A 27,490-nucleotide genomic window follows, 5' to 3' on the forward strand; every position below is an offset into this window, starting at 1 on the left:
AGCAATCTTCATTATGTCTCTTGAATCTGAAATTTAAGAGAAGATTGTATATAAATTTTAAGTAGGTGGTAGGGCCTTGTACAAGCCCGTCTGGGCAGGTACTACCCACCGCCAAACAGCAATAATAGTATTATTGTGTTCCAGTTTGAAGGATAAAGAGGCAGTGTAACTACAGGTAAGGTTGGTGGCGATGCTCAATATCTATGAACAGTGGTAACCACTTGAAATCAGGTGAGAAAGTCCGTCGGTCTACCTATTCAAAAATTCCCAAGTGATCGATACTTGTTCCATAAATATTGCAAATGTTCTTGTTTTAATTTATTTTAATATCATCGTTTGGAGTTTTTCTTAAAACAAAATCAAACAAGTAAACTGTCACTTTCATCGTCATCGTCGTCGTCAGCTGTCACCAACGTCAATACTGTAAAGGTTTAATTCATTAAAGATTTTTTTTATGTTATGACACCATTATACTGTTTCCGGATAAAAAATATAATCCACTAAGTCGAAAGTGAGATGTTGAAATTGTGTCATTTTTTATTATTGTTTTCGAAATTGCAAACAATCGACCTTGACACAGTGACGTGAACTTAGCTTTATTTGCTAATAATTATATTAACAGCCTCGGCTAGCTTTTATTGTGATGATGGTTCAGGGCTTATGTCGTCGATCAATACCAAACAATAGAAAATAGAAAGATACATAAAAGCACGAACAACACATCTTGGTAGGCGGGTGTGATATGCACGCCATGCCACGTGATGGCAACTGATCTCCACCGTCCATAGACATTGGCGGTGTAAGAAATATTATTTTCTTACATCACCATCACCAACCTTGGGAAACGAAATTTTAGGTTCCTTGTGCCTGTAGTTACACACTCACCCTTCAAACCGGAACACAACAATACTAAGAATTTTTGTTTAAAAATCATGAAACCGTTTACTTAAGATATCGTTAGACTCGCTGCGATCGCACGTAAAACTGTTGATCTTGTACCTCATATCTCTCCGGTCATGTTGGATTACCCGCCATTAAAAATAATAATTAATAGTAAGGGAATAGAAACACCTGTGTGCACGTACTACAATTATATATGTTTAGTTCATTGAAAATTTTGATTATAAGGACACTTTTATTAGATCAATCAAATTCATCTCGTGCTTGACGGTGAAGGAAAACATCGTGAGGAAACCTGAATATGTCTAATTACACTGGAATTTTGCCACATGTGTGTTCCACTAACTCGCATAGGAGCATCGTGGTGGAATAAGCTCCAAACCTTCTCCTCAAAAAGGGAGAGGAGGCCTTAGCCCAGCAGTGGGATATTCATACGCTGTTACAGTTACAGTTAGCATACAGTTAAATTAGAAACGACCACCAGTTTGGAAAAGATATAACCTGACCTGAGAAGAACTGGCGAAAGAAATTCAGCGTTTTTCATTATCATGTCTTGTAATTGTTTACAAATTTTCAGTAAAAAAAGAGGCGATTATTTCATTCTCAAAGTGTGTTATCATCCATAAACTCACTAATTGTAAAATATCCAAACAAGCGTTCCTTGATAAAAAAATTTAACCCGGGCATTTTGAAGATGAATATCGTAACGTGATATTTTGAAGGTTCAATTAAAAATACGAAATCTGCTGAACGTATCCGCAAAAAAATAGCGTAGCAGGGAAAATTCTTCTTCGTTAATTTTTATCACACTGATAAATGTTAACAATTAAGATAATATACTTATATATATATGTATGTATTTAACGGGTGTTAATTTTTACTTCACTATTATAATATTAAATATGAAAGGGGATTTTTTTAATCCCCAACGAGTTAAATAACGCACGTGTAATTAAAATTGTAATTGTAAAATAAAATTGATTGATTGATTGAGTGAATAAAACCACTATAGGATATCAAACTGACTATGAATTGTGCAAACAAGTAATTTAAAAACATTTTTGTTGGTTTATATTATTTCAAAATTCAAGCATATTTTGTCAAACAATTTAAAAAATATTTCAACATTATGAAAGTATTCAGTTTGAATAATTACTTTTTAGATATTTCTTTATACGTAAATATTAATATTATAAATACCATTGTGAGTTTGTTTGTTTGTTACGTGTTCGCCTCTTAACTACTCAACCAATTAATTGAAATTTGCCATACTCGTTATTGGACGGATTTCCTTCAACTCAAGCGATATAATAATATCCTGGGACATTTTTCACACACGGCCATCTGATCCCAAATTAAGCTTGTATAAAGCTTGTGCTATGGAAACCAGATAACTGATATACTACATATACTACTTTTCTTTTGTAAATACATACTTATATAGAAAATTACACCCAGACTCAGGACAAACAGACATGTTCATGCACACAAATGTCTGTCCTAGGTGGGAATCGAACCCACAACCTTCGGCGTGAAAAGGCAAGTGTCTACCAACCACGCCAACCGGCTCGTCAATATATATTGTAAGTGATAGTATTTATATCAGTAAGTCATCTAGCGCTCGAATTCTCAGTTAGCCCGTGTACCGTAACCGTACCGGTAGAGTATAGTGGAAAGAAAGGTTGAGATACCATACCATAAGGGTCCGTTCACACAGACCGGCTCGGAGAGGAGAGCAGATTTTTATCACGTTGGAAACAGTGTTTTGAGTGATTGTAGTAAAGTTTATTTTTGCATTTGCACCTTTTTTGTCATTAAAAATGCCTGAACGCGCTTCGTGTGAAGTAATAAAAGGAGCCGACCGGCTCCGCTTGCGTGCTCTTTCTCGCTCGCACCCGCTTTCAGATCTCTTCCAGCCGGTCGATGTGAAATAGTTGGCGGCTCCGCTCCGGCCAATTCCAAGCGTATACGACCCGGTCTGTGTGAAAAGAAAAAAGCAGGCCGATGCTCTCCGAGCCGGTCTGTGTGAACGGACCCTAAATTGACAACATATAAATACTTAATAATTAAATTGCAATAACTGCAATAATTTACCTGGTGGTAGGGCTTTGTGCAAGCTCGTCTGGGTAGGTACCATCCACTCATCAGATATTCTACCGCAAAACAGCAATACTTGATATTGTTGTGTTTCGGTTTGAAGGGTGAGTGAGCCAGTGTAATTACAGGCACAAGGGACATAAAATCTTAGTTCCCAAGGTTGGTGGCGCATCGGCTATAAGCGATGGTTGACATTTCTTACAATGCCAATGTCTAAGGGCGTTTGGTGTCCACTTAACATCAGGTGGCCCAATGTGATGTTATGTTGTAGGACGGAATCGAGTATCCGCTGTGTATTAATACCTATAAATGAATATAAGTAAGTATTGTTTAATTACTAAAAATTACACAGATGAGCAAATGAGTTTGTTGGTAACCATCACCCATATCCACTGCAAGAAATAAGAATCATTAATATCGCCAATGCGCTACCAACCTCGGGAATTAAGATGCTATGTCCAAATATTGCTGTTTCCAATTTATCTCCACCAATTATATGGTGGTTGGCCTTGCTGTGCCAAATTATTGTGAAAAGCTTGACCCTTACACAATGTAACATTAGATATTTTTTATTTATAAGACGTTTGCGAGTGTAATCAAATCAACATCCATGCCAGTAGATCATGGGTGTGTCATTCACATGACATTTTTGTATAATCTGTGTTATTATTTTTTAGCTTTATTAAAATGTAATATTGTTCTAGTTACGTTTTTATTTACAAAAAAAATATTTGAACGAATTTTTAAGAGCTGACACAGATTTGAGTCAAATTAGGTCAACACTTTTGTTACATGTTTCACAATTTAATTAAATTTATTTAAGCCCCTGTAGTATTTCAGTGCCAAATTTAAAAACCTAGTAACTGTCAATTTTTGTTATTTTAAATTCTGACATAAAAAGAACGCGTTCGAAATTAAAAACTATATATGAATTGAATGAGAGAATAGCCAACTAAAATGGTGTCACTTTTAAAAAAATTTGAAACCAAGCGTAGTAATATAAACAATAATTTAATATATTTTATATTGCAAATATATTGGTTTAATTGTTTGCTGTGTTTAATAAATAATTAATGAATAAAAAGAAATAAAACACCATAACAATATATTGGAAAAAAAATCAAATAGAAATAGCTATAGCAAATTGTCATCGAATACCAATTTGTGAAAAAATGAACTAAAATAAAACAATATTTTTTAACGAAACATTTATTTTGTACAATATTTGTATGCTGCGATAAAGGTTGGTCAATGTTATTTTTCAGCCACAGATACTAAATGTAATTATAGTAATAAAAAAATAACCAAATATAATACTAATAATAATAATTAATTAATATAATTCTAATAAAATATTAAAATGTGATATCTTAGGCAGTACTGAACATAAAAAATGGAATGTAATATGTTAATTAAGATTTGGATACCATTATAACACTATACCGTCATACAAGCGCATCCTTAATTACATTTGAATTTCGAAGAATTAAAAAAAAATGTAGTTGACGTTGTTTAAGTTATTATGAAAAAGGAATCAAAATGTATTTTTTTATATAACAAATATAATACAAGGAAATATTAGCACATTTCAATACCGTTTTTCACCATGTTATGTATATGTAAACGGTTATTAAATAATTAATTTATCTTATATTATTTACAATTTTTCTACGTTTATTTTACTCCTTTAATTATGATAACCAATCTCTTTTGATTATATCTGATGCTTTTTCTGCTATCATAATTGTAGGCGCGTTCGTGTTACCCCTGGTTATGACTGGCATTATAGATGAGTCGATCACTCTTAGTTTTTTAATACCATATACGCGCAATTTCGGATCAACAACTGCATCGGTGTCCCATTCAGGACCCATTTTGCATGTACCCACTGGATGATAAATTGTTCCGGTATATTCTATAAGCAAACATGCTAAATAGTCATATGTCCCCCAAATGTACTCTGTACAGCTTTGTACTGGTATTTTAACGAAACTTGCACCACTCTGCTTAAATGCATCTGTATCCTCTAAACTAATGGCATATCGCAAACCTTCTATTAATACATCTAAATCCTCTTTAACGGTGAAATATCTTGGATATATTAATGGCGGGCCAAAAATTGGATCAGTATGGTTCAACAAAATGAAGCCTTTGCTTTTTGGGACGAGTAAAAGAGGTCTTGCTGCAAGTCCATTATAGAAAGATAGAGGTAATGTATTCGTTGCTATATATGTTGTAGGATCTGAATAGAATTCTTCAACGTTTCTTCCATCAAAATGGAATTGAATATCTGGTACATTTTCATATTGATATTTCGTTTTAATGAAAGCTATGCCATTTAAAGTACTAGTTGTTGCTAAGGGTCCATGTTTTTTTGGATGTTGTTGTTTGTATTTATATACCTCATTTAATAATTCATGATCATTTACTAATGTTGAAGTTTTGTTTGAAAGAGACATAATCAAAGCTTCAGTGGTTACATGATCTTGCAAATTATGTCCAACATTCAAATCAGCTAGCACGGGTATATTTAGACTTTCAAGATGATGCTTAGGACCGATACCCGAGAGCATAAGTATTTTTGGGGAATTTATTGCACCGCTACTGACAATAACTTCCTTTTTAGCATACACATTATACTCAATGCCATTTTTGAAATAAGTTATGCCCTTAGCTGTCTTTGTATGAGGGTCTATTATTATTTTAGTAACAAAAGCATTTACTTCAATATGTAAATTAGGTCTGACATCTCGTATGGGTTTTATGAATGCAATATTTGTCGACATTCTTCGTCCATCTTTAGAAGTAGATAATCCTATGTCAGTTCCTATATTATCTTCCTTTGTCAAATCTTTTATTGGCAAACCTTTTTCTCTAAAAGCTTCAACTAACATCATTGTGCTTACATCGACATAAGAAAATCTTTCCACGTTCAATGGTCCACCAACTGAATGATAATATTTATCGTGAGATTCAATATCTCGATTATTTTCAGATTTTTTGAAGTATGGTAAGACCTGCAAAAGGGAAAACAATTTGTAAAGTTATAAAGCCAATCTTATAAAATCCAATAAATTTCCAATGAAAACGCATTTTTATGCGTAATGAGCTAAGTGAATCGTCGTCGATAAATAGCGATATTGTTGCGATAAATTTAAATCACACTATTATTTCTCTCACTTACTCTTCATATGCCACTAAATTATTTTGCACTTGTGTAAGTAAATAATTATATGCTATAAAAGAAAATAATCTATTCTATTAAAAAAAATGAATTTTACTTCTCGATAGCTCCATCCTTGATTGCCGAGTTCTGCCCAATTATCATAGTCACGTTTATTTCCTCTCATATACACTAAGTAGTTGACTGCGCTGGATCCTCCCATAGTCTTGCCTCTGTAAAACACGTTTAAAAATATTAAATATTTCGAAAATTGTCTCTGCCTTATTTATTTATTGTACCAAAATAGTTTTACAGAAGCTGCATCTACTTTAGTTTATTAAGAAATTTGCTGGTTCCTAACTCTGTCCGCGTGTTTTTTTCTCGTACAGTAAGCCTTAACGATTTAGTTGCGATGACGTAGAAATAGATAGCTTACATACATAGATTCGAATTCATAAGATATTATGTATCTTATTCCAAATGGAATATCAGTATTTGTAACAGTGAGAGTAACAATTTCTACTAGTATCCAAAAATCAAATTTGGATTTAATTTCGGTATAATTATTTTTTAATGTTCTTAAATAAATTTTCCAAATATTCCATTTTAGTATTCACTTGTCATCTAATCCCGTTGTCCCTTTCATGAATTCTGTATAGTTTACGGCTTAAGAAAAGCCATTACTCGACCGCTGAGTTGTAGCAATCGTGAGCTCGTGATTTATCTCCACCGACCCTAGACCTAAATGGGCCCTTTTCGTTACTATGAAAAGGTGCAAATATATTTGGCTTAAACAAAGTCCTTAAAGAGCGTTTAGTGAAACTACGTATTATTTTGTGAGTTTTCGTATAAGAATACATTTTTAGGAGTGATTAACACTTTTTAAGTTACAAAGTCAGCTTTATTATCAATTTATTGATATTTAAAATAAGTTGGTAACTATTTAAAATATGAATAAGAAAATTTAGCTTCCTTCTTTATCTTCTATCGTCATTTTTACATCAATAATATATTAATATCTATCGAAGATACTAATAAGTAACTCAACTAAAATCATACAATACCTTGTCCAAGCGCACGTGTGACCTCTGATGGATCTGCACGTTAGTTTTTCTGGCTGTGTCCTGTAGTTCCAGTCGATACTGGATCTCCCAAGAACTGGGGGAAAAGCAGGTACCATTGTAACATCTGGCTCTTCAGGGCCTGCTTCTATCAGAAGCACCTGAAACATTAAAAATCCTTTGTGTAGCAAAACTGTTTTCGATATAAGTTAAAATTGTATATTAGATTAATAATAGCACATTATATCCTTTTCATATTTCATACAAATTAAATGTCAATTAATAAAAAATTATAAATAATTTTGGCTGTTACTAAATTATTAAACTTTGCAAGCGTCTATTTGGCGGTTCAGGTAACTTCAGTACGTTGAATTATTTGTATTACAGATATATAAACATAATATACGTCATATCGAATAATACATGTCTTACTTAATTAATAAAAAATGTACGTTTTTGTTACTAATAAGTAAGTAATATAAAGTTGAATAAAAACTTGTAAATATTCTGTATAGTCTAGTTGAACATATTTTTGCAATTATTTTCTCTTAAAATTACAACATAATATTCAATACGACCCAGATATGTAACTGGTAAAATACGAATGTTTTTAAAAAATACATTTAAACAGAGAACCAGCAACAATTAATATGAAAAATGAATGCTCCAATCTGTAAACGAAAAGTTTGATTGAGTCTGAACTATTAAAATGAATTGCTGAAGCGGGCGTGAGATACAAAATTAAATTCGCTACTCGCAAACTTTCATTTATATAGTATTCTTTTGATATATAAATCTAATATTTTTGATGCACGGCATTTATAAGCGACACAATTATTTTAAAATAGAGATGTAACGTTTTTGTAAAATATTGATATTATTTTACTTCAGGCGTAACAATTAACATTATCTGATTTTCTGATTATATATAATTATAAATACATACATAATAATTTATAATTATCCGATATACGTTACTTACTTGCCGTAGGGCTTTGTGTGAGCCCGGCTGGGTAGGTACCTTATAACATATTCTACCGTTAAACAGCACTGCTAACTATTGTTGGTTGCGGTTTGACGGATGAGTAAGCTAATTTTATTTGGTAATAGCCTGTGAATGTTCCGCTGCAGGGCTAAGGCCTCCTCTACCTTTTTGAGGAGAAGGCTTGGAGCTAATTCTATCACGCTGCTCCAATGCGGGTTGGTGGAATACAGATGGCAGAATTTCAGTGAAAATAGACACATGCAGGTTTCCTCAATATGTTTTCTTTCACCGTAAAGCACAAGAGGAATTGTAATCCCATATTAAGCAAATCAAAATCAGTGGTTCAGTTCCACTGGGCCATCCCGGCTCCCGTTTCATTTCCTAAGGTTAAACAAGTAGTTGTAACAAACAGTATGCCAGTCCGCCTACCTATTTAAAAAATTTGCTCCGTCGTGCACGTACTAATGTATGAAAAAGTTATTGGGTTATTTAACTATAATAATAAACAAGGCAAGAAATGATTGAGTACGCCGAATATCTGTTTAATATATTAACATTTATATTACTAATATTACAAACGTGTAGTATTGTTAGGATCTGTGTTTCTCTTTCACACAAAAACAAATGAATGGATTTGTATGAAATTTGGAATACAGAAAGCTTATACGCAGACTTAATTAACACATATTTTACCAAGCAGCGGTTTTTTTTATATATTATGTTTCGTTTACAGACAAAAAGAGAAATTGTATATCTTGCGGTACTTAAGCTTAAATTACTTATATTTAGTAGTCTTCGCCCAGTTACAGAAAAAAAAGAGAAATAGCCACGCGGTGATCGTCTCATTCCCAAGGTGTGCTATCATCCATAAATTCATTAATTGTATAATAACCTTTAGCACACAGGCGTTCCTTTACAAATTTTTTAAATTTAGCAACTGAGGCATTTTGAACGCTTTTTGGGATCCTGTTGTAGAACCGTATACATTGCCCTACAAAAGAGTTACTGACACTATGCTTATTCCTCACACTCATAGCTGAGGGCGGAAGCAAGTTATTTATCAATAAAAATGAAGCATTTGTTATTTAAACAAAATATGCTATCAAACTACATCACCAAAATGTATCGAAACTTGTAAAATTCACGTAACAGTATATGACTTCGTTTAAATTTTATTCTATGTATACCATTTCCAACGGCGCTATCATGATTTCATGTGTTTTATGATTATAGCATCTGTTATGGTAACGTTACTTGTTTTACACGTGTTACGTGTGTTTTTACGTGTATTTTATATATATTTTAACGGTCTACGAAGGTTATGAGAACATTCACAAAGGTATGGTATTCGATGACAAAAAATAAAAAATATATGTTTTCATGTTAATAAATTTAATCAAAACCTCTTTGAAATAAAATTTTATTACGAAACAAATGTGATATTATGTACTTTTAATTAATCTTGTCTAATAAATTTTCACTATTACATTTATTTATGATTAATATTGTAACATGTAATTAATATTTTTAATCAATTTACTTATTCATACTCATACATATACTAAATACTGGTGGTAGGGCTTTATACTGGTGGTAGAGCTTTGTGCAAGCCCGTCTGGGTAGGTACCACCCACTCATCAGATATTCTACCGCAAAACAGCAATACTTGATATTTTTGTGTTCCGGTTTGAAGGGTGAGTGAGCCAGTGTAATTACAGGCACAAGGGACATAAAATCTTAGTTCCCAAGGTTGGTGGCGCATTGGCTATAAGCGATGGTTGACATTTCTTGCAATGCCAATGTCTAAGGGCGTTCGGTGACCACTTACCATCAGGTGGCCCATATGCTCGTCCACCTTCCTATTCTATAAAAAAAAAATAAAGAACGTATACAATACATAATTATAATATAATATAGTGCCTTTATTATTTACGAACAATGGTAAATAGCATCTGTTTTTGTATCTAATATTCTTTTAAGTATATCTTGCGGTGCTTAAGCATAAATTGCTCATATTTACTAATCTTCGCCCAGTGTTCAAAAATCATTTTCGAAAATTTGAGAAAAACATGTTCTATGTATTTTTATGTTTGGATCGTTAATAGCAAAAAAAAAGAAAATCGGTTAATGAACATAGAAGAAAACTGTTTTGTTTTGTCTTTTTATAATCATATAGATTTTGTTTACTACTTTTAAATTATTTTTGTAGCAAAACGTGAAAATGCTGTTTTGCTATTATTTTCTGTCAGTTAAATTTGAAGGAACATTTCAGACCGTAAGTTAATCTCATCAATAATAATGGTAACATTTGAAAAATACCACCAGTCACGATTCATATGTTCTAAACACTGATCAAATTTCATGTTACAAAATTGTATTTTAGCGTATTCAGTATTTAACGTCTACCACCATAATGTGTGAAATGTCAAAAAAAAACCCATAAAAAATGCGTTTATCAATTTGGATTTATGTTTCAGTGAATTTGATATGGTGATTAATTCAACTCATACGTCAAACTAATAAATAAGTTGCATTACGAATACGAATTAAAAATATCAAAATACCCAAACTTGACATACATATTTGTAATATAATAAAAGTTGCTATGGTAGCCGAGATGGCCTAGTGGTAAGAACGCGTGAATCTAGCGTGGTTTCAAACCCGGGCAAACACCACTGATTTTTCATGTGCTTAATTTGTAACTACAATTCATCTCTTGCTATACGGTGAAGGAAAACATCGTGGAAACCTGCATGTGTCTTATTTCACTGAAATTCTGCCACATGTATATTCCACCAACCCGCATTGGAGCAGCGTGGTGGAATAAGCTCCATACCTTCTCCTCAAAAAGGGAGAGGATGCCTAAGGCCAGCAATGGGACATTCACAAGCTGTTACTGGTATGGTCTAGTTTTATTGGTGGTCTGTGTAGGCTTGATTGCCTGAATATTATTGACTCGTTATCGAAAGATTGTATTGCTTAGTTTCGGAAAATAGTGAATGTGATAAGTGTAATGTAAGTGATAAGTGTGTGAACTATAACTACGAGCTGAAAGGACATGTTTGTCGTAGTTTCTGTGATTGTCTACGCTTTAATCGTGGAAGTAATCACATTAAGCTAAGTTCACTTATGTTTTTTTTTCTTTATATATTAATATGGAACTTTCATATAATTTAACCATTTTAAATGTGGTCACAGTGATCGTTTTTACGTGTAAAATTGGCACGAAGTGTTAATCATTATATGAACGTATCTAATATTTTTAATTTTAAAGATAACTTTAAATATAAATTATATATATATATAGATATATATATATATATATATATATATATATATATATAACTTTAAATATATATTATATAATTTAAAGCATAAGCTTTCATCTCTTAACTATCAATAATTACACGTAATCAGGAGTACAGAAAAGGACATAGGATACCTAGCTTCCCCTCTCATACACAGGAGAAGCCGCAGGCCGAAACTAGTTATATATTGTTAAACGTTTTAAATATAAACATATTGATTTGTACATTTTTCAATTCGAATTCAGAATTTCTAGAAATATTACGATATATTTAAAAAGACGAGTGAAAAAATAAAAGGAGTTGTAGTGCATAGGTATGTTAGCGAATGTTTATGTATTGATTGAAAACAAGATTGGTTGAAACTCGAGTTGAATCCTTGATTTTGTTTCCGTATTTTGATTGATAGACTACGTGACATATAAATTTACTGATATTTGAATATTTTATTTGTGAGTATCAAAGAGCTGTTTGTTGGTTCATCTTGAAGCTTTATATGCTTTGAAAAATGTTTGTTTTTATGGTTAATAAGATATTGTATGTGTTTGTTTGTAAGCGTGTGTATGTGAACTTTCCTTTCATCTCACATATCGTTAGTACAAATATAGACTCGAAACTAATCTCATGAAGCGGTTTTATTTAACTGCAACAATAAACGAAGTGGTATGGTCGCGGTGGAGCTCTACAGGTGCTAAAGGTTAAGTTTGGACGCAGACAAAATCATATATACATAAGAACTATTTACACATGAGCCGAGATGGCCCAGTGGTTAAAACACGTAAAGCTTAACCTACGATTGTAGGTTCAAACCCAGGCATTACTGGATTTTCAAACGGTTAATCTGGCTTAAAGTAAACATTCTGATGTAAACTGCATGTGTCATATGAAAATAATCAGCCACACGTTTTTCTATCAACTTGCAGTCGAGCATCGCGATGGGATATCCTCCAAAAATATCCTCAAAATAAGAGGACACCTTAGAGGAACTTGCAGTTGTTACTTATTCAAATTGAGTACATATTTGAATATGGACTCAACATTTCATTTCTCTTTGAATAGCAATTCCGTTTTTCTACGTGATATTATCAAAGATTAACTCGTTAACTTTTTAAAAGAAACCGTGAAAATGAGAACAAGGAAAAGTTTATTCAGGTTAAATGGTCTAATTAAAAATTGTAAAAAATAATAATACAAAGGCCACAATTAATTATCTCAGTATTTATCAGTATTGTATAAGTAAAAAATAAAGATTTAAGTCGCAGTCACGCTCACAGGAAATGTTGTCTTTACGGGCTTTTTAAGGAATTTATAATTGTGTAAGGAAAAATAATTAATAAATATGAAGTATATAAAACGAATATTATTATAATATCTAACGTAATGCATGAAGTATACAGTATACGCGCATCGTACACAAGGGAATACAAAACGGTGGCAGAGAGGCGAGGTAACTCCATGAGAGACCGTCATACCGTTTTGCCGTCACGGTGTACGGGTCAGCGTTACCCACAAGGCGCGCAATTAGATTCTCCGTATTATTTTTTTGCACCGATTCTAGATTTATTGACAATCAATATGTGTAATACTTCTATAATGAGTTATATTTGACTTTCAAAAAATTTTTTATTATAAATAAAAATATACAATGTCTGCTGTCGGCTTAGAAACGACTGATGTAACAATACAGGCGATTGCGCAGCCAATCGTTTAACAAACGACAAAAAAGTATTTTCAAGGTCGCCACGAAATATTACAATGAATTAAGTAAGTAATGTAACTAAAACTCGGTTACCTTAATTATAAACGAATAAAGAGTTTCTGAATCTTGACAATAGATGGCGTTACCAAAGCGAAATCTGTACGTGACTAATTGACAATCGTCGCCATTTGGAATATCGAATTTCACCCGATATATTTGTAATTTATTTATAAGTACAATTGTTCGATTTAATATTTATGCAACATTTTCGATTTAACAAACTCTTATATTTTTATTTGTATTTATTTGAGTGTGAAATAAAAAAAAAAATATCTATTAAAATAATCAATTTTTTTTAGATGGTCTAGTAAAATACAAATGTAGGGTAATTTTTTTATTAATTAAGTATCCCATGATTTTATCCGCGTAATAAATTGGGAATTTGCTACATCTTCTTGCTTGCTTCTGTTTTGGAGTTTTTTACCTTAACTACCTATTTATGTGTATATATCAATTTTCATTGCGATGGGTTTACCGATAGTTGACGCTACACTGCAACGGCAGCACGGCAATTTTTGTTTTATTTCTTATAGGTAAAACATATTATACATAATTTTAACCCGTTCTACGTTTAATTTTTTTGTTCAAGATTTATATAATCATTCATTGCTTACAAAACATATTGAGATAAAATCTTCAGTTTACCCGTAGGAAGTCGGTACGGGATATAATATTATGGATTTCAGAATGTGTACATACATGTACAGCAATTTTATGTGTTTTAATCACGCGAACGGAGTTGCATTATATAGTTATCTATATTAAACATTGAGTTTTGGCAAGATTAAAGACGGAAGTAAATTTATTTGTATTAGTTTGTAGCCGATTGGTATGAAATTAATTTCATACAAATTTAGATCGCACATCAATTAACAGCCATATAAACGTTGTTTAGGGGGATCAGTTAAACAATGCCGTGTCTTCTTCTTTCGAATGACAAATCGATAATGATAGAAAGAGAGAAATATGTTTTTGTATAATCTGTCTATAAGCGACCTTATAATAAGGCCGTTATTCATTAACCTATACGATTCGTTATTAATTGTATGGTGTGTGTGTGTTTTTTTTATAATATTGGGTACGAACAAATGAGCCGCTGCCCATAGAAATTGGCGATGTGAGAAATATTAACCCCTGCTTACATCGCCAATGCGCCAGCAACCTTGGGAACTAAGATGCTATGTCCCTTGTGCTTAGTTACACTGTTACACTGACTCACTCACCGTTTAAATCGGCACACAACAATACTTATTGATGTTTGGCGTTAAAATATCATAGGAGTTGGTGGTAACCACCAAGACAGGCTTGGTAAGGCCCTGCCACCAAGTAATTGTTCAGTCAAAATACTTCAAACACGTGTCAAGAAAACGTGTAAAAAATTTTAATGAAGTCGGATGAACCAGTTCAATTATTTCATTATAAAAATATTTAATACATTTGTCAAAATTAATATAAATAAGACTAAATATAGTGACATTAAAAAAATGTAACCAATGAAAGCTTTCTGACGTGTCTTTTAGCTTTTAATATGGCAGTGCTTGGGATTAATTCTATGAATGCAATAAAATTGCGTTGCTCTAATAATATCATGATTAAACTTTAATTGGTTGCTATCGCTTAATTAGTTGAATCGCGTACGAGAATTTGATCTATAATATTTTTGCATAAAGTGAAACATTATTATATTGTTATGACTTAAAATGAAATTTAAACTAAGAAATAAATTAAAAATGCAAACGAATTTGTAATTTTTGACATTTATTTTAAGTTTCATGTAATTCCAGTGTATTCATTAATCACGCATTTTCTTTTTATTTAGAGAATTTTAATATAGATATATATGGGTGATACGTACTCGTATGTTTGTGTGTGTGTATGTATACAATTAATCATATACCATCAAGAACAACAAGGCTGTTGAATGTGTAGTAGAACGAACATTAAATATGTTGGAAATATTGCGATTTGTAAATGCTTTTTTATAGGCCATGAACCGCAACGAAATAAATATATTGCTTATCCATTCGTGCATATAATTCGCAGTGCAATCAACAAGTTTCGGCAACCATTCTAATAACGAGGTACGGTGCATGCTCCGCTCGAGATTATTTTAGTAAAAAAGTAGCTGAAAGTCCCGATTTTGCGCGTGTTAATTATAGATTTGGTCCCGTTTTAACCAATAACATATAAACATTCGCCAATTTATCTATTAACCCGTGCAATGCTATTCTTTAAGAACTCACTTGATTACTCAGCCGTAAAATATTGACAACCGAATAATGGTGATGTATTTTGATGCGAATTTCTTATAATTATTATGATCAACGTCGCAAATAACTTTCTAACATTTCAATACCGTTTTCAGCCGTGAGTTTCGAGTTTGTTTTTTCAGAATACCCTGCAGTACTAGAACTGCATATTCCGTAAAAACCTGTGATTGTCCCACTGCTGGGCTAAAGGCCTCCTCTCCCTTCTTTGAGGAGAAGGTTTGGAGCTTATTTCACCACGCTGCTCCAGTGCAGGTTGGTGGAATACAAATGTAGCAGAATTTTAGTGAAATTAGACACATGCAGGTTTCCTTACGATGTTTTCCTTCACCGTAAAGCACGAGATGAATTGTAATCACAAATTAAGCACATGAAAATTCAGTGGTGCTTGCTCGGGTTTGAACCCACGATCACCGGTTAAGATTCACGCGTTCTTACCACTGGGCCATCTCGGCTAACTGAGACTCGACGACTCACATTCAGTTATGTTTAATCATATGCAACATATTACCTTACTACATAGCCTGTTTGTCTTGAATCGATATATTAAAATAATTGAATTGAAACTTAAATAATTGAAATTAAAAAAAAATAATAATAATTGCAATATTAACAGTATGTTACGTAATTGTTTGTCTCGAAAGGTAAATTAAGTTTTTATTTACTTCAGGAAATATGTTTTAGTGTAAAATATATATATATATATATATATATATATATATATATATATATATATATATATATATATTGACATGAAACTGTCATATATATATATATATATGACAGTTTCATGTCAATGTTCAATGTCACCAGTGAACAATTCAATTGTTACTTTCTTCAAATCGTGATGAATATATAATAATCAAATTTAATTTAATATCATAATAGTTGATGCCATCGTGAACGATTTAAGCGATTAAGGTCATATTTACAAAAAATGTTTTTCGAGACTATTAAACGATCTTAGGAACATATGTGTGTAAGTTATGTGTGTAGTAAAAAACAAATTCTATATTTATAGAAAGCATAATTCATATACATATTGTGTAATAGGCTTAGTACCGAACACGGTACCGTGTTGCGACACGACGCCGCGCCGGCGCGAGCCGTTACACGGTGGCGTTTGCCGCACCGTAGACATGTGTCCACGGCCATAATATTTGAATGAGATCGGTACATGGGCTCATGTTTACACATAAATTCTCGTGAGTGCCTTGGCGCTCACACCATTTGTTTGTATAACTATTATTATTTATATCGTAAGAGTAAAGATAAAATTTATTTAGGAACTTTTGCAATTTTGTACAAACTCTGGTGCACTTATCAACACTCACTTCCAAAACCATTGATCATTATTACAGTTCCACAAAGAATAATTCCGGTTTGAAGGGTGAGTGAGCCAGTGTAATTACAGGCACAAGGGACATAAAATCTTAGTTCCCAAGGTTGGTGGCGCATTGGCTATAAGCGATGGTTGACATTTCTTAGAATGCCAATGTCTAAGGGCGTTCGGTGACCACTTACCATCAGGTGGCCCATATGCTCGTCCACCTTCCTATTCAATATAAAAAAAAAAAAAAATAACGTGTAAACTAACAAATAATAATTAAAAAACGTTATTAATATTGTATATTTGTATGTGCGCGCCTGTATGTGTGTGTATCATTGTACTATTTTTTTTCTGGGATCGCGGACACTAATGGGCGACTTTTTGGTCGTGGTAAGCGATCAAAACCGCCCATTGAAATGTGCATTGTAAGTAATATTTACCATACCTTACAACGCCAATGCGCCATCAATACTTGGAACTATGCTATGTGTACTTACACTGGATCACTCATCCTCAAACCGGAACACAACAATACTGCTGTTGTGTTGTTGTGATAGAATATCTTATGCATTGTACCTACAGTAGGGGTAGGGGGTTCACAAAGCCCTATCACCAGGTAAAAATGTCTTAATATGTGACCTTGAAGGTTTAGCTCTGGCAATATGCTACTAATTTCATGCTAGTATACCTCACAGAGATTGCTTATTAAAGTAATGTAATACAATAATATAATAATAAATTTCAACAATACATTGATTACTTAAAATATTGATCTATGTGTGTAACTGATAACAATATAACGGTTATTATCGACGTACGATTTCACATACGTTCTATTTTGCGCTAATTTTGCAAGTTTTTGAATATATTTTTTTTACGAAACGTCACGCTCGTTTGTAACTAATATCATAACGTTTTCACGAATTAACTAATCAATTGATTATCGTTGAATTTTGAAAACATACGTAACAGAAAAGGAGACATAGTGGATTTTGATTCTATAAAAAGCTCACTTTTAAAAAAAGAACACGCCAATGCTCATTCTTATGAGTTTTACAAACTGCTTTAATATATTTAAAGCGGCAAAGTTACAATCAACCACTAGTTTGTATATCTTAAAACGCTCCTCTATTAAGATAGTATTACGAGACGAGAAACAGCGCCAAGAACTAACACAGAAAACGATTGTGAAAGTTTTTCGCTTTGGGATTCGCTGTCATTGTTTTAGTTTTGTCGTGAATATATAGCGCTGGAAGTAATATTTTTCATTATAACATATTATATATAAGTTGTGTAACTTAGATTCTTAATCTAGATCCTAGATTGTATTTTTTATAAGTAAATAAATTATGAAAATTGTTTTGGAAAATCACCTATTAGATGGTGGCACCAAGTCTCAGCTTGGTTACAAACGATCATAATTATGATCGAATATTAATATGTTTGATATAATTATTGATTTGTAAATATAATCCAGAAAATAACTACAAATAGACAAACAATTATGGCCTCTATTCTCATACTTAATAATGACGATTATCGGTTTAGCATTATATAGGATCTTCCATCGTTTCTCTGCCGGAAATACATATCAACTCCATCAATTGCTCTGCTTAACTGCAATTATTAAAAATGGCGGTAAAATATTTTCAACGAGATAAGTGTGACAATCAAAGTATCTTCCGTGATCACAGTATCCTCACCCCTCTCCTTGATACGTTCCCAAAATTATCCCAGCGTCACGCCAAGAAGAAGGAAAACTAATATTAAACCCGGAGCGGTGCCTCCGTTTAGGCGTAAGCCAGTCACCTGCGGCCAAACCAGCACCACACGTATTGACTCGTCATTCCTGCGGATCCTGCTGGGGAGGAGGAGAGGGTGGCATGGGTACTGGGCAAGCCCGTGTTGCCATAAAGTCGCCTGGCCCAGGCGTAGCAGCATCCACGGAGAGGACACTTCGCTCACCTGTCTTGCAGGTGGAAAACAACTCGGAGAGTGGCTTTTGCCGCTTAAATCATCTGTCAAAGATGCAGAGGCCTATATATAACATAAGTAAGCAGACAGGTTCGCGCCACGAACTTTGGGAACGATGTTATGTCCTTTATGACTGTTATTGATATATTTTGGAAATATATATAAGAAATTTTATCGATATATTCCCCAAAATAATAAAGTGAGGACAATGTAAAGCTAGTGCACAATGATACATCTTTTTAGTGATATATAAGAAATCACTTCTAGTGCTTTTATATCAAATTTATTATCATTGAAAAGTTTTTGCGAAGGCAATACTAATTTAAGGAGTTCCAGCAAACCGTCGCTGCATAGGCTTTCTTTTATTATGGTTTAAAATTGTTTATTTATTTATAGAATTTATATAGTAGATACAGCCTGTAAATGTAACACTGGTACATTGTAAGACCTCGCTCCTGAGGAGAATTTTCAGGGCTCATTCTATCACGCTGCTTCGTTGCAAGTCGATACACGTGGAAGATTTTCATTTGATTTCACCAACAATCAAGTAGAGATGAATTATATACAAAATACGATGAAAATAATGTCTTTTCCCTAGCTCTCAAAATCCAACAGGACGGCAGTCCGACACGACCGGAAAGAGGTCAGGCGCAGGATCAATGGCTTTACGTACTTTCTGAGGCACGGGAGTGTATACACCTCCAACTTCCAGACTCTGGGCTGCTACTGAGAATGTTCTGACAGAAAAGGACAATTACTTTCTATAGGCTTGATCTGGGAATTGAACCCAGAACCTCCGGGTCTGTGGCCTTACATTTACCTGTGGCCACTAGACCAACGAGGCAGTCAACGGTGACATAATATATGTTATAAGCAACATAAAATTAATTTGTATTTGATTTAAATGCAACTAAGATTTAACTTTCATTGATATAGTTAATTATTATTATACTGGAAATTGAAAGTCTAATATACTTCATTTATATTATTATAATTGTTGCGTATTAGGTATTTATACTGACGGTTAATATATATACATAATTATATTATATACGATTCTACATCATAATTTTTTTGTGAGTTTAAATTTTATATTAAGGTGATATATTAATTAAGTAAAAAAAAACAATAATAGAAATGAAGATGTACTTCTGATAGCCAATTGCGCACGGAACAAAATAGTTTGTGCTTTTAATTTATCATTATTGTTAGATAATTTGGTTTAAATAGTTAAATTGGTTTAATTATGTTTAGAAAAATCCATACATTTTCATAGACCTGACGCGGTGTTTGAACTCAGGGCTGTGAGATTTTAAGTCTTATAAGGTAACCTCTATTGGGAAGTCATTATATTCAGTAATAATAACCATACTGGCATAATTACAGTAGCTTACCATTGTTACCAAGAGCGTATGTTACTTAAGATCTTAGTATTTATCGATAAAAACATAGCTAGCTCTCACGCTAAAGGCACCGATACACATGCGCTTACGCTAAAAGAATTCTACCATAGCTCATATCTATACTATTTGTTTGTCACGTTTTCTGGGCTAAACCACTGAAATGATTTGGACGTTTGGTATGAAACTCGCGTGAAACCCAAGGAAGGACATTTGGCATTTTTTTTATTTAACACCTACCCCCTTCCCCATAACACGCGGGCGAAAACTAGTAATAATTAATTTCACACTTGTTCAATCAATTTTTTAAAATATAATATTGATGGCGGAATGTAAAGTTGATTTTATCACAAGATTATATATTCTATAATATGTTCATATGACTTCTAAATACAGATTTCCGCGTTTTGTCTTTCTATTGTTATATTTATATGATATCAAACACAACCGAGATAGCCCAATATTTAGAACACGCGAATCATAACCAAATATTACTGATGTTAGTTAATATATAATACTTAGCATGGCCACCTTTTAAAATGAGCAGGTTGAGTCCATTCTACCGAAATACAGCTAGAAGATGTAAATAATTTTAAGCTTTTTATGTTATGTGAAAGATTAAGTAAACGCTTCTGTTTCGCTTCGACGCGCTAGTGGAATCAATCCTTATTATGATTATGTCATATTTACAGTATAAGTAGTAATGATGCAACAATTTCTTTTACATTTTAAATTACTATATATTTTAGATGGATTGATAAAATTTGATTTTTTTTTTATAAAATAGGTTTAATTATTTCTACGTTACAGAATACAAAACTAAATTAATAAAATATTACAAATTTATTAAAAGGTTTCAAATTTAAACAGTTTTTCTACATATTCTAATTGCTTAGTGTATTTTTTTTTCTTAATTTAGGTTGACTGGCAAATAAGCCACCTGATTCTAAGTGGTCACCGTCGCCCATAGATTGGCACTGTGCGAAATACTAACCATTCCTTAAATCGCCAATGTGCACTAACATTAGGATTTAAAACGTTATAGAGCTCTTGTGCCTGTCGTTACATTGGCTCACTCACCGTTCTAACCGGAACACAACAATAGATAGCGGTGTATCATATGATGAGTAGATGGTACCTACCTACCTAGACGGGCTTCTACATAGCCCTACCACCAAGTAATTCAAAAGGCAACTACACTTCCTCAAATAACATATTAACGAATTCAAAATTAGTAGCATTTATGTTGTTAATATTGTATAAAATAAAACTTTATCCGGGAAATTTTACAATTACACAGAGCGTGCTCACGTTTGCTGACTCAAAATATTAAAAATATATTTACCTTCCATTTTTTCACTTCGGATAGGCGGTTCGCTAGAACACATCCAGCGGAACCGGCTCCAACGATAATGAAATCATATTCTTCTGAATGTCTCTTATTTCTTGATCTTCTTTCTCTCTTAGTTCTTTTCGACTCCGTTTTAACTTGTTCCGGCATAGCACCAGCGGTCATTAAATCTTCAAACGAATTTTTCAAAGATTCAAAGTCAAAAATTGGCGGCTTAGATTCGAATTTCGAATAGCCATTTTTGGAACCGTCATCACTGGGACGGCTGTACGGGTTATAAGATTTTGATTGGTAATTATTTCCATGATAAGATGGTATTGGATGAAATGATTCGTAATTGAAATTAGACTTATAGGCTTGTAAAGGATAATCATAGGCTGACCCAATAGAACTTTCTGGAAATGCATAGTTTTGTGGACTAATATATCCTTGGTATGGATTTTCTGGTATACTATATGATACGTCACCAAATAATTGGGTTACTAGAGTCAAGAACATCACGCCTGTTGCCGAACATTGTGTTAAAGGTGCTTGTTGTTCAGGACAAATAGTGCTTATGTCTGAAGGTCTCCAAATTATCTCCATTGTGTCACAAAACTATCACTTCACTTCTTTAAAAAGAAATATTTCATGATTTAAAATATATTACATTTAGGTCTTTGTGCTTCTCGCTTGAACGTTAATAATAGAATGATTGCTGTGTAATAGTTAGTGAAAGAAGTAGTGGGTGCTTACTATGTACTTGGAATGTTTTATATAAAGATTTTTAATGCAATACCGTAATGTCTTTTGAAATTATTATAAGTAAAAGTTACTAACAATGACGCTCGGAACTTTTTTTTTAAATTAATAAAATATTTTCCACCTCTTCAAGGCCAGTCTCTACTCCCTTGTGCGAGTGGCGTGTATGCTGTATACTTTTTTTCTATATATTATTGTATTAATAAGACATAAATATTTATTTTACTTATGGAATTTCTTTGATTATAAATTTAAGAAGTTTTAACTATTGCCATAAATAAATAATAGATAAAAACTAATCATAAATAATCGGTTCCATTTTTTTCGTCTCAATTATTTACCATTTATATTATTATCTCATAATAAATAAATAATTTACAGGAGACATTGATAAAACAATTGATATAACGGCTGTTTAAAAAAATATGATAATGTTATTGTTGTTTTTTGTTGGCAGTAATACTTAATCTTAATTAATAATAATCCATTGTTATGTTAAATATAGTTGTCACCTGTGGTATACATCTATAGGTAGCATTTATTCGGTATCTCAATAACTTTTATTTTTATACTCGTGATTTAGTGCTTTATTGGTGGTCTATTATCAAATCAATTTTAAATAAATTAATCATAAAAAACATTCAAAAATAAGCTTCATTTAAGTTTTCTAAAAGGAAAAAAATAGTTTATTGTTATTCGAAATTTATGTTTATATAATTTTATAAACCTCAATACTTTAAAACCAATTGTAAATAACAATTCTTAAAGACTTGGCGGTCGCTCGTTCCGATCACAATAAAACTTTTTTTTTAATTTTAATTCATTTTTATTTATGTCATTATTTTAATTATATTCTTTACATACCAAAAAGTAATTATTAGCAAATAAATAAACGAAAGTTGTAACGAAGGAACTGTTTGTAGGTGTATGGTTATGCTTACCTTAAAAGTGCATTGACATCGAACTGAACCAATATGGAAATTTTTAAATAGGTATGTGGTTTTTATTTACTCGTAAGATTCACCAGAAGATTTTTACAAAAAAACATCGCAAGTTAATTAAAAAAAATCATATACATTCATTGGATAGTGTTCATTAAGTCTTAACCATCCAATCTTCTTTTATCATATCTGATGCTTTTTCGCCAATCATTATTGTAGGTGCATTTGTATTCCCTCTTACTACTGTAGGCATAATAGATGCATCACTAACTCGTAAATTTTTAATACCATAAACTCGTAATCTTGAATCAACTACAGCATTTTTGTCCCAAGACGGTCCCATTTTGCAGGTTCCAGCTGGATGGAAAATTGTGGCTGTATATTGCGTCAATAAACATACAAAATAGTCATATGACCCCCAAACGTATTCTTCACAGCCCTGGATTGGTGTTTTAATTATTGTAGCACCATTACGTTTAAATGCATCGGTTTGTTCTAAAGTTAGAGAATATCTCATTCCTTCTACTAATGTATCTAAATCCTCTTTAACTGTATAAAAACCTGAATATATCAAAGGTGGACCAAAAACTGGTTCTGTTTGATTTAACAGTATATAACCCCTACTTTTCGGCGTAACTAAAATCGGCCATACACCAATACCACTGGACAAAGACAAAGGTGTTAGCCTTCTCTGGATATATATTTGGGGATCTGCAAGGAATTCTTCTATATTTCTGGCATCGAAGTGAAATTGAATATCTGGTGCATTAACAGAAGCATATTTGGTTTTAATAAATGCAACGGCATTGAAATTACCTGTCGTAGCTAACGGTCCGTTGTTAAAAACATCTTGTTTTCTATAGTTAATGATTTCATTGAATAGCTGAGATGCGTTCAAAGCCAAAGTTGAAGTCTTATTAGAAAAAGCTATTGAAATACCATTCGAAGTTACATGCTCTTGTAAATTTTGACCGACTTTCAGATCAGCTAATACTGGTATATTTAGGCTTTGCAAGTGTTGTTTAGGTCCTACACCGGAAAGCATAAGTATTTTTGGAGAGTTTAACGCACCTCCACAAATTATGACTTCTCTTCTAGCATATACATTTATATAAGCACCGTTTTTTAAATAGGTTACACCTTGAGCTATATTTGTTTTTGGATCTATAATTACTTTTGTGACAAGGGCATTTACAATAATGTCAAGATTAGATCGTACGTTTCGTACTGGTCTTATGAATGCGGTGTTTGCTGAAAATCGACGACCATTTAAAGAAGTAGATTGAACTAAATTAACTCCTAAGTTATCTGGTAGTGTCAAATCTTTTAACGGTAGTCCTCTTTCTTGAAAAGCTTCTATTAGCATAAGTGTATTGATGTCTGTATAAGGGAATCTTTCTACATTAAGAGGTCCACCAACTCCATGATACACAGTATCATTTCCTTCTATATTTCGATTATTTTCAGATTTTATAAAATAAGGAAGAACCTGGAATTAAAAAAAAAAAACAACCACTCAAAAAACATTTTAGTATTTGGTATATATGTATCTCTTAATATCTAAAATATTATTTGAATAAAATTGACGTTATTTTCAAGCCATAATAAATGGTTTAGTAAAATATTGTATATTTATATCACCTCATTATAACTCCAACCTGGATTGCCCATTTCTGCCCATCCATCATAGTCGAGCCGATTTCCTCGCATGTATACCATGTAGTTAATGGCACTAGTTCCTCCCATTGTTTTCCCTCTATCAAATAGAAAACTCAATTTATAATGAAATTGAAAGATTGAATATGTTTTGTTTATATTTAAGATTGCCATGTAAATTAACGTTATTTACAAACTGCATATTTTCAATTAACGGATTTTATCTTGCACTATTATACTTTTCTTAGAATGCCAATGTCTAGGGGCGTTGGTGACCACTTACCATCAGGTTGCCCATATGCCCGTCCACCTTCCTATACTATAAAAAATATCAAATCAAAGAGATTGATCTCCTGACTCCCGACTCTTGCCTGTATCTTCCCTATGAAGGCCATTTTGAACGGCTTACTAGCTAGTCAGTTATGCAGTTAATATTACAGCATGCACATATCCGAAAATTTAACTGCAATTTACGTTTTCTCATAGTTCAAATAGACGACGTTACGATATGACCGAAAAGAGATACGGCTAAGGCTCCGCGTCTTTGCGTGCTTACCTTAAAATGTCGAATCATTTTTACTTCCTAAAATTTCAATAAAGTAATGAAGTTCAAACGTTACGATTACCTCGGCCAGACACACGTATGACCTTCTGCACCTCTGCATGACATTTTTTCTGGTTGACCTCTGTATTGCCAGTCTATATTGGATTGTTGAAGTACAGGCGCTAAGCTTGGTATCATAGTAATATCTGGTTCCTCGGGACCGGCTTCAAGTAAAAGTATCTATAATAATCAAAATATTCATACCCTTTATTTTTATTGCGTTACGAGACTGTTATTCGTACAGTAACGGCCTGTTAATGTCCTACTGCTGGGCTAAGGTCTCCTCTCCCTTTTGAGGAGAAGGTTTGCAGCTTATTCCACCACGCTGCACCAATGTGGGTTGGTGGAATACACATGTGGCAGAATATCAGTGAAATTACACATGCAGGTTTCCTCACGATGTTTTCCTTCACCGTAAAGCACGAGATGAATTATGAACATAAATTAAGCACATGAAAATTCAGTGGTGCTTGCCCGGGTTTGAACCCACGATCATCGTTTAAGATTCACGCGTTCTAACCACTAGGCTATTTCGGCTATATATATTACGACTGTTATTCGTAATTAAAACTAATTTAATGGTTATTTAAACAGGAATAATTTTTCGTACTAAGTCACTTAAAATATTTTGTGTTTTTTTATTATTTTAAATATTTTATATACTTTAAAATGGAACCTATAACAATATACTTTTATAAAATAAGAAAGGATTGAAGCACATGGAGTGCTTAATTCCTACTACTGATTTAAAATTTCTCTTAAATAAAATTGATTTTAAGTATGTTAAAATTAAGACAAGTACGCGAGATAATATTAAATATAGCAAAAATCAATATTAACTTACTCTCCATTCATGTACTTCTGATAATCGATTGGCGATTACACAGCCAGCTGATCCACCACCAACAATTATAAAATCATATTCTTCTATATGTCTCGGTATTTTTGATCTATCTGTGCTATTTTCACGATTTTTCAGCCTCATTAATGAATCTATCATTTGTGGATCAGTATATTGTCCATTCGACCTGATTAAATAACGTGTAGATTGGGTAGAAGAATAAAGCGTTGTTTGCTTTGACATATTTGTTAGGACATTTATAGGGTAATTTTGCGTTGGCGCCACTGGAGGCTCAGGCGATGTTGAGATAGATGATTGTATAAGAGTTTGATTAGGATACAGATTGGCCCCCGTATATGATATACTATATGACACGCTTCCAAAAAGTTGACTTAGTAATGATAAGAACACGTATCCTGTAGGAGAACATTCTAGTAAGGGAACTTGCTGATGGGAACAGGTGGCGTTTATATCCCTCGGTATCCAAATAGGCTTCATTTTCTTCTATCTATGTTATTATTTTATATTCATAAACATTTGATGAACTAAACTGTTTTCCGTATCAGCACTGATGAAAATTGCGTGAATAAAAGCAATATATTTAAATTATAGCCATATAATTTGCCTACGTTTTGCATTAGATAATTATAATTATATAGGATATTGATAAATAAAATACGTGATCAGTAATAGACTTTTGTGTAATATATAAATGAAGTAATTTAAATTGTAATTAGCTTATTTTAATTAAATAGTAAGTTATGGGTAAAATAATCTCAAAATGCTATTCATTTCATGATAATTACTTGTATTTTTTCAGTTACTTAGAAACATTTTCTGCAGAAGTTGAGGAAAATTAACTCTTGAGGGAAAACGTTGGTTACTAATAGTTGGCCTTTAATATTACCCAATTCTAAGTAACGTGAATAGGATATTATCCACGATTCATACAATTTAGGTCATATATTATTTTGACCATTTTTTATTAACACGTTATGGAGGTTATCTCATACAAATTTCACGTTTATGCTAATTATCTATTATTATTATTGAATCTTTAGTGTTACGAACGACGTATCTACTAACATGTATTGACTGGGTAGTGAATTTCAGTA

General features: G+C 32.6%; 2 protein-coding genes across 2 annotated transcripts; both read right to left on the minus strand.

Moving 5' to 3' along the window:
• Positions 1-4,688: 4,688 nt before the first annotated feature.
• On the minus strand, positions 4,689-22,177 carry LOC126777472 (glucose dehydrogenase [FAD, quinone]-like). The gene is made up of 5 exons (XM_050500481.1): positions 21,975-22,177; positions 21,587-21,857; positions 7,225-7,382; positions 6,279-6,393; positions 4,689-6,014 (listed from the first exon to the last, which is right to left on the minus strand). Exons 1-5 carry the CDS (start codon positions 22,175-22,177, stop codon positions 4,689-4,691), a joined length of 2,073 nt encoding a protein of 690 aa, XP_050356438.1.
• Positions 22,178-23,428: 1,251 nt separating this feature from the next.
• On the minus strand, positions 23,429-26,519 carry LOC126777473 (glucose dehydrogenase [FAD, quinone]-like). The gene is made up of 4 exons (XM_050500482.1): positions 26,379-26,519; positions 25,557-25,714; positions 24,916-25,030; positions 23,429-24,763 (listed from the first exon to the last, which is right to left on the minus strand). The coding sequence occupies exons 1-4, from the start codon at positions 26,517-26,519 to the stop codon at positions 23,429-23,431; spliced, it is 1,749 nt and encodes a 582-aa protein (XP_050356439.1).
• Positions 26,520-27,490: the final 971 nt, after the last annotated feature.

The sequence above is a fragment of the Nymphalis io genome, chromosome 23 (genome assembly GCF_905147045.1).
Source record: "Nymphalis io chromosome 23, ilAglIoxx1.1, whole genome shotgun sequence".
In the NCBI taxonomy this organism is placed as follows: domain Eukaryota; kingdom Metazoa; phylum Arthropoda; class Insecta; order Lepidoptera; family Nymphalidae; genus Nymphalis; species Nymphalis io.

Excerpts from the sequence above, each read along its gene's own strand:
- LOC126777472 (XM_050500481.1), bottom strand. The coding sequence starts at position 22,177 with ATGGAGATAATTTGGAGACCTTCAGACATAAGCACTATTTGTCCTGAA. Across the intron at positions 6,394-7,224 it reads CACACGTGCGCTTGGACAAG|AGGCAAGACTATGGGAGGAT; the intron begins GTATTGTATGAT and ends CGTGTTTTACAG. Across the intron at positions 6,015-6,278 it reads AAGGATGGAGCTATCGAGAA|GTCTTACCATACTTCAAAAA; the intron begins GTAAAATTCATT and ends TCCCTTTTGCAG.
- LOC126777473 (XM_050500482.1), bottom strand. The coding sequence starts at position 26,519 with ATGAGGCTGAAAAATCGTGAAAATAGCACAGATAGATCAAAAATACCG. Across the intron at positions 25,715-26,378 it reads CAGAAGTACATGAATGGAGA|ATACTTTTACTTGAAGCCGG; the intron begins GTAAGTTAATAT and ends TGATTATTATAG. Across the intron at positions 25,031-25,556 it reads CATACGTGTGTCTGGCCGAG|AGGGAAAACAATGGGAGGAA; the intron begins GTAATCGTAACG and ends TCTATTTGATAG.